Raw genomic sequence first — 8,688 nt, 5'->3', positions numbered from 1 at the left:
AACTTGGCTTTCAGATGTAAGAAAAAGGTGCCACAAATTCAAACTCCATTGTTGGCTTGTTCAGAAGGGAGGCTGCACTGGGCCTTCAGTTCTGCCCTGCTGGCTGGGAGTGATGTGTTTTGTAGTTCAAAAAACACGGGGGAGGCACACAGACACACAGTGACTTCTCCAGATGTTGGACATCCCTCCCCTCCCCTCCCCCCCAGCACCAGAAAGAACAGGGCCGCCCCAGCTGGCCTCTGCAGAGCAGAACCTCCCACCCTGAAGGGTTGCTGGAGTCAAAGGCTGGTCAGATAAAGGGGAGTCTGGCTCTTGGCTCCCCTTCTGCTTGTCTCCTGCAAAGGGGGGAAGAGAAGAGGTCAGCTCAAGCAGCTCTGAGACAGCCTCTGCCCTCCTGCCCCAAACCTCCCAGCTGGGGTTGGACTAGAAGATCTCCAAGGTCCCTTACAACTCTGTTAACCCCCAGCCCCACCCCAGGTACCTCTTGTGCCTCGGACTCTTCCTGTTCTTTGTCCTGCTCACTATCAGAAGCCTGAAAAGAGAAAGTCACCCGTTTGCACTCTGCAGGGCCAGCAGGCAAAGAACCCCACCCTCTGCAGCAGCTCAGGGGCCACAGTGTGGAAAAGGAGCCAGGTCCCTCTCTCTCAGCTCAACCCGCCTCACAGGGTTGTTGTGATGGAGAAAATAGGGATATGTTTGCCACCTTATTTGTAAAAATAATAAAGATGGGAGGAAGCAAGCAAAACAGGAGGGGAGGGGAGGGGAGGGGAGGGGAGGGGGGGTTGTCACCCAAGAGCTGCTTGTCCTCTTCCACCTCCAGCAATTCTCCCCATCCCGCCTCCGCTGACTAGCCATCCAGGAAGGCTGCTTTTTGGTCCCCTCCCTCACCTGCATTCACACGTCAGGTGCTCTGTGAAGTTCATCCATTCCATCTGCGTGGTCCGTGTGTTGGGGATCACCCGCATGATCTATTTATTTATTTTATTTATTTATTTTGTCACAACAATATATATAAGTATTATACAGAAAAGATTATATAGTGTATAAACATATATATGAGTAAATAATAGGAGGAATAAGCATATATATATATATATAAGCCAAGGAGAGAGGCAGCTGTTCGGTTGCGCTGCAGCAGCAGTTCCAGGCTGGGCTGTGCTCTTCCCAGCCCCTGAGAGCTATCCTGACCCCCTCAGAAATATCCTGACCCCCCAAGAGTTACCCTGACCCCCAGAGCTATCCTAATACAAACTACAAGCATTTGCTGATGATTTGGTCTTTATTATTGAGGATCCATTAGAATCTATAAATGTACTGATAGACAAAACAGGAGAATTTGGAAAAGTTGCAGGTTTGAAAATAAATAAAGATAAAACGAAAATTTTAACAAAAAATATGTTGCAGAAGCAAAAAGCTGAACTAGCAGAAAGATCAGAGATGCAGATTATGAATAAAGTCAAATACTTGGGGATTTTTTTAACTGCAAGGTGTAGCACTTTGAAAGAGAATAATTATAGTAAACTCAAACAGCAGATTGGGTCAGACTTGGCAAAATGGAAAAATTTGCAGTTATGATTGGACAAATATCAACAATCAAAATGAATATTTGCCTAGAATATTATATCTGTTCCAGACAATTCCAATTCCAAGCAATGGGTGGAAACTGATCAAGGAAAGAAGCAACTTAGAACTAAGGAGAAATTTCCTGACAGTTAGAACAATTAATCAGTGGAACAACTTGCCTGCAGAAGTTGTGAATGCTCCAACACTGGAAATTTTTAAGAAAATGTTGGATAACCATCTGACTGAGATGGTGTAGGGTTTCCTGCCTGGGCAGGGGGTTGGACTAGAAGGCCTCCAAGGTCGCTTCCAACTGTTGTTGTTATTGTTATTTTTATTGTTAATTAGATTGGGGAAATTTTTTTTTGAGGAATTGAATAAAATAATACTGAAATACATTTGGCAAGGTAAAAAAGCGAGGATAAAATTAAAACTATTGCAAGATGTGAGAATAAGAGGGGGCTTTGGGTTACCCAACTGGAAATTATATTACCAGGCCACAAACTTAATGTGGATCAAGGAATGGATAACCTTAAGGAACAATAGAATATTGACTCTGGAAGGCCATGATTTGCTAATCATGATTTGCTAATCCATTGAGGACCTGAAGCGGGCCGTGAAAATATTTACAGATCCTTCACATCCAGGACATAAACTGTTTCAACTCCTACCCTCAAAATGACGCTACAGAGCACTGCACACCAGAACAACTAGACACAAGAACAGTTTTTTCCCGAAGGCCATCACTCTGCTAAGCAAATAATTCCCTCAACACTGTTAAACTATTTAGTAAATCTGCACTACTATTAATCTTCTCATCGTTCCCATCACCAATCTCTTTCCACTTACGACTGTATGACTGTAACTTTGTTGCTGGCAATCCTTATGATTTATATTGATATATTGACCATCATTTGTGTTGTAAATGTTGTACCTTGATGAAGGTATTTTTTCTTTTATGTACACTGAGAGCATATGCACCAAGACAAATTCCTTGTGTGTCCAATTACACTTCGCCAATAAAAAATTCTATTCTATTCTATTCTATTCTAATGGGATGGCATGCTTTTTTATGGTATGGACAAGCTAAAACACAGGGATACTTTAGAAGACATTTTGTAAGAGAAACTTTGTTATAAATTGGGAGAGGATTAAGAAAAGCCACTTTTTAAAAATTCCAGTTTGGGTATCAACTATTGAAGCTTTTTCATATGCAATTACATTTAGAAAGGAACAAATTGTTAGATATAAAGAATTGTTAAATGAAAAGGGTGAATTAAAAACAATGCAGAAACTAGAAACTGAAGGCATAAAAATGAATTGGTTTTCTTATTTGCAAATACGCTCTAGATATGATTCCAAGACAGAAGGTTTCTATAGTAATTTGACTAATCTTGATAAGATTTTAACAGGTGCTGATGACAACTTAATCAGGAAACTGTGTGGATATTTATTACAGATTAAACTAGAAAAAGAACAAGTTAAAGAAACAATGACTGGGGGAAGAATTTTGGTTATGGGATTGATTTAGAGGTATGGCAAAAATTATGGACACGTAATTATAAAATGACAATGTCTACGGCATATAAAGGGAATTTGTGTAAGGTGTTTTATAGGTGACATTTACCCCCAACAAGAATTGCCAGAATGTTCAAGGATAAATCCAAAAAATGTTGGAAATGTCATCAGACACTTGGATCATATTACCATATGTGGTGGACATGCATGGAAGCTAAAAAATACTGGACTAAAATACACACATGGTTGGAAAAAATGATTAAAAAACATATAGATTTTAAGCCATAAATTTTCTTATTGGGGATCATACCAGAAATATATAGTAGAGAATTGAAATATCTGATGGTGAATATTATAACAGCAGCCAGGATTGTGTTTGCTAAACATTGGAAAAATGAGAAAATACCTTTGCAAAATGAAATTATTAGGAAAATAATGGAATATGCAGAAATTAGTAAACTGACATTTGAAATTAGAGAGCAGGAGGAAAAGCAATATTGTAAGATATGGGATTTATTTTATCAATGGCTAGAAGGAAAGTTATGTTAGTAAAGATTAGAGGAAGATCATTATTAACTGAAATATTAAACTGAATGGTTTTAGAACAATGGAATGAATGATGTTATTAGATAAAATATATATTTGTGGACATGTATATGGAATGAGAGAATGAAAGGTTATAACCATTGGTTAATTAAAAGATCAGATATTAGATGGAAGTAATGTAACATTAGATGAATTAAGGATATTTCTATGTTGAATGTGCACAAGAGATATGTAACCTCCCCACCAACACACAGTAATTGGATTGAAAATGTTTTTATGTTTATGTGTTTTGTTTTTTTAAATAAATAAAAAATCTTTTTAAAAAAGCTATCCTGAACCCCCCAGAGCTATCTTGACCCCCCAGCTATCCTGACCTCCTCAGAGCTATCCTGACCCCTCCCAGAGCTACCCTGACCACCCCCCCCCTTATCCAGAGCTGCCTGAGAGCTATCCTGACCTCCCCTAAAGCTATCCTGACCCCCCCAGGGGAAGGAATGGCCCCTGACCTGCAGACTGATGGATTGCTTCATCACAGGGAAGCACTTCAAGCTGTCATCATTGCAGCAGCCGGCGCATCGCTGCAGGACTACACAGGAGGGCTTGAAGAAGTGGGCAGTCTCCTGCGGGTGTTGTTTGACGATGTTGACCAGCACCTCCCTGGGCTGGCAGGAACTGCGTTTGTACAGTTGCATATAAGGCGTCTCTGAGGAAGGGAGAAAGAGAACAGACGCTGTCCTGGCCTTTGGAGCCCCTCCTCACCTCTTGCCTTCATCCCAAGTGCAGCCTTCCTTCCCCTTGGTTGGGAAAAAGCCAGGATGGGGGGCCAGCTGGGCCACATCTCCCCTCCAACACCACCCCAAGCCTTTTGTTGTGTCTCGCCCATTCCCCCTGCCGCAGCCGGGCCCCTCTTATCTCCTGCCAGACGCTGATAGTTCGGAAGAATGTCCTGGCATGCCTCCAGGCCCCAGCCCTGGCACCATGCCCGGACAGGCTGAGCAAGACGAAGGGCCTGACGTGCCTTCAGCCCCCAGTCCTGGCACCATGCCCAGGCAAACGGAGCAACTAAACCCCTTCCCCACAGCATGTGAGCCTGAAGAATGTGAGGCTAGTCATGAGCTAGGATTGCCAACAGCTGGAGGCTGGAGAGATCCTCACTTCCGGAGAATGGAGAGGCGACGTCAGCAAAAGGAAGGGAGGGGCAGGCCTGGATAAGTGCTGAGTCATGGAGCCACACCCCATGGCCTATATAAAGGATCTGCTTTCTGGCATTCTCTGAGTCAGGCAAAGTCTAACTTGGATTGCTGAAGTCACTTCCTGGTCTCCTGCCTGCCTTGAGAACTCTGATAGGACTTTGGCAGAGCTGCAGAGGCACGCTTGATACGGACTTCCCCGACCCGGCCGTCAGAGGAGGAGTGGGACACGACACCTTTTCCCACGTGCTCTGAACACGCAGGTGGCAGGGTGACATTTCTGCCAGAGATTTCGCTCAGAGATTCTGACAGAGGGGTGGGGCAGAGCAAGGGTCCCTTTGTCTGCCACCTGCTCTTTTCAAGGGCAGGAGCTGCTCTGAGCACCACCGCTGCCCCCATTTACCAGATGAGGTCTTAGAAGGGGAGTGGGGTACTTGCCTTGTTCCTTCCCTGACGACAAGCCCTGCAAAAGAAGAAAGGCCCAGTGAGCAAAGGGCCCAACCCTGAAGCTGGCACCTGGGTGCATCACAAATGGGAGGAAAGCAAGAAAACCAGGAAGTGCCAAAGGGGAGGACGTGTCTGCACCCCAGCCACCGTTATAGTCCTCCACCTTGTTGTTGTTAGTTGCGAAGTCATGTCCGACCCATCGCGACCCCATGGACAACATTCCTCCAGGCCTTCCTGTCCTCTACCATCCTCTGGAGTCCATTTAAACTCATGCCTACTGCTTCAGTGACTCCATCCAGCCACCTCGTTCTCTGTCGTCCCCTTCTTCGTTTGCCCTCAATCTTTCCCAGCATTAGGCTCTTCTCCAGGGAATCCTCTGGAGGGCTTTAATGTGGACTTCGTTTCCCAGAATTCCCCAGTCAGCATGGAGTGGAAGTCCACACATCCCAAGGTGGCCAAGTTTGAAAACTGCTGGTGTAGAATGGTATAAAGTAAAACTCGCCCAAGTGCCTTCTCCTCGGCAGTACCTGCCCAGTGGTCACAATGCAATGGCTAACTTTTGAAATCAAGAAGCTTCTATACCACTGATGACCACTAGAGGGAGATGCAACCAGGCACCTGTCTGGGTCTCCTGCAGGGGGCAGAGAGCGGGTGGCTCTTCGCCCCAGGAGCTGCTCTGTGTATCATCATGCCAGTCAAGCCAGGTGGCAACATATGTTAGTGGAGAGGCTACCACCACTGCCGACCTGGTCCTTCCCCAGGAGGCTTGGCCATTTGCAGGGCACCATGCCATGAGAAGAGGAGCTTGGAGTCTGGACCTATAAAGACTGGGCATGGTTCCTTGGGAAAGCTTCAGTGGCTGTGGGTCAGCCTTCAGAAGACCCCAGTCCAGTCCTCTGCTCCAAAGGTCAGGAGTGCCATCCCTTTTCAGCCTGCAAAGCGAGACATCCAGGCACCCAAAGCCTTTTCCATGTCCTTGGCAGACTGACCTCCAACTGTGCCAGGAGGGGTTGGTTTTGCCCTGCCGGTGGTGCCCTTGTTTTCCTTGACCATCTCCCGTTTCCAGCACCAGGGGCCCCAACCAGTCTCAAGGGAAGGGTCTGATTCTCTGCCCCTCCCTTCACAGGAGCAGCAGCAGCAGAAACTCAGCTCCCCCTTTTCAGGCCTTCCCCAAGCTGAACCTGCCATCGTCTGCAGGTACAGCGGAGCCCCCAACCCTGCTCTGCCCTCTGGAAAGCTGGTGCAGAACCCAAGACGACTTTGGAATAAGCTCCTGGCTGAATCCGGCACAGCTGCCTCTCCTGCCACAGAGCAAAGCAGCTCAGGGATCCTGGCCCAGCTGTGAAGGGCAGAAGTAATTTCTGTCTCTGGTCACCCCCTCTACCCCCACATTGCCCAGGGGTGCATAAGATTCTGCAGGATCCTGCAGAGGTCATTTAACTCTCCCCCACTTGGATTCTCCAACAGTCACTTTCATTGGTTCCCTGACTAGATAACAGATTTAATCTGGATTTTTTCCCCTTGTTTGGCTGAATAACTGCCTGGGAGGAGTCGATCCCAGGCAAGACCCCCACCAGGGAACCCCACAATTTCTCACCTGGATGCAGAAGAGGATGGCAGCTGCCAGCAGGTACCCAGCCATGGCCTGTCTCCTCCTGGCTTCACAGCTGCTCAGAAGAAGAGGCTGGGGTGAGATTGGAACTGGACAAATTTTGGACGGGGGGGGTCAGATTTAAGGGGACAAGGGAGAGGCAGAAGCAGGCACAGACTGGGCACAGCCTAGAAGCCTGGCAGGGCCACTCCTCAGATCTGCTTTCACGGAAAGCAAAGAGCAGCTATAAGAGGCAGAGAGAGGGGCCAGCCCAAAGGAGGAGGAGGAGGAGAAGGGGCGGAGGGGAGAAGCAATGGGGCACAGCTTATAGGGAAGAAACACATACAGAGTGGAGCCACTTCCACCACCACCCAGCCAGCCCCCAAAGTGGGGGGGGGGAGACAGCCAGACCTCTGCAGGAGCCCTCGTGGCACTAGGGTGGCACCCTTCTGTTTGGTCCTGTGTGGCAAGGCCACGTTATGCTTAGCCCAGATTCCTCTGCATTTTTATGGCTGCACATAAAACCTTGGCTGTGAACACAGGATGGGAAACAGTGGGTGTCACACACACATACACACACACATACACACACCACCACCACCACCACCAAGGAAGGAACCCTGCAGATGGGCAACCCCTCTCGGCTGCCCCACCCACCAGATTAAACCCTGGGGAAGGTCAGAGGGGCAAGCAGTCTTCGGTCTGGGGAGGGGTCCAATGACCTCAGGAGGACTAGGCAAAAAGCTACAGACCTGCCATTTTGCTCCTTCCCAATTGATTTTATTCTAGGAAACTTTGCTGACCTTGCCTGGTATTCATAATTTAATATAGATTTTATCAATTAAAGTACTGCTGTTTTTAATCTATTGTGGGAAGCCGTTTTGGTTTAAGGGGTACAATATAAATGTTTCCAACGAATATAGTAATACTGAATAATATTTCAGTAGAAACTGTGGAAATAACTTTTAACAGTGGCCGAGATTTAACCAGTACTTTAGGATCTATGTAGTTGCAGCGCAGGTTCAAGGCTCAGCCACTCCCCCCTTCCCCGCGACAACGGGGCCAAATTCTCAAGGGCCTCGGATGGTGAGCTCTCAGCCCCCATCCCTGCCAGCCCTCAAGGGCGACTGGAAGGGTCCCGACAGGCCAGGCGGGGGTCTGTAGGTGTTAGGCGGCAGCTTCTCGGTCCCTGGATGCCGCTGCCGAACGCTTCGGGGGCTGGCGCGGCTCCCCGCTCCAGAGGGCCCGCCTCGTGGAGAGCGCTGCGGTGGGAAACGGCGTCGCCTCGGGCGGGACTCGGAGCAGGCGGAGGAAGAAGCTGCAAGTTGCTTTGATCCACCAAGGGGGTGGGATTGGAAACCTTCTCACCTTTGCGATTGACAAGAAAGCAGCCCCCCGCCCCGGAAAAGCTGCCTTCCTTGCAGGGGACTGTTTGCGGGGGGCGGGAAGTTCAGCTGCCTTCAGTCTGGGCAGTTCAGCTGCCGCTCTGCTCCCTCGGTTCAGCCGCCCGCATTTGGGCTCCTGGGCCGGGAGGGGCACCGCGTGTCCATCTGATGCCATCAGAGCTCGTTTAAGGCCACGCGGGACTTTAAAGCAAACGCCGCGCGCGAGGAGAAGCGCATGTAGTCCGCTCGCTCCTTCCCTTCGCACACCGGAGCCGACTTCACAACCGCGCCCGGTGCCCTTTGCCTCACGGACCCCTTAAGGTGGGAAGCAGCCCGTGGGGTCCTACGGCAGGCTAAGCCCGCCCGGCCACTCCAGTAAGCGACGCTCGTGGGTAGCTCCCACGTAAACCTATGGATTCAACTGAGTGGAGCCTCCCTGGTGGCCGGGTGG

General features: G+C 48.4%; 1 protein-coding gene across 1 annotated transcript; it reads right to left on the bottom strand.

Moving 5' to 3' along the window:
- Positions 1-398: 398 nt before the first annotated feature.
- LOC131204872 (snake venom vascular endothelial growth factor toxin apiscin-like) lies at positions 399-6,903 on the bottom strand. Its single transcript, XM_058196497.1, has 4 exons — positions 6,859-6,903; positions 5,253-5,277; positions 4,131-4,327; positions 399-968 (listed from the first exon to the last, which is right to left on the bottom strand). Exons 1-4 carry the CDS (start codon positions 6,901-6,903, stop codon positions 885-887), a joined length of 351 nt encoding a protein of 116 aa, XP_058052480.1. The 3' UTR covers positions 399-884.
- Positions 6,904-8,688: the final 1,785 nt, after the last annotated feature.

This window comes from Ahaetulla prasina, chromosome 10, assembly GCF_028640845.1.
Source record: "Ahaetulla prasina isolate Xishuangbanna chromosome 10, ASM2864084v1, whole genome shotgun sequence".
NCBI classification, from domain to species: Eukaryota; Metazoa; Chordata; class Lepidosauria; order Squamata; family Colubridae; genus Ahaetulla; species Ahaetulla prasina.
This window is presented reverse-complemented; position numbering and strand designations above follow the sequence as displayed.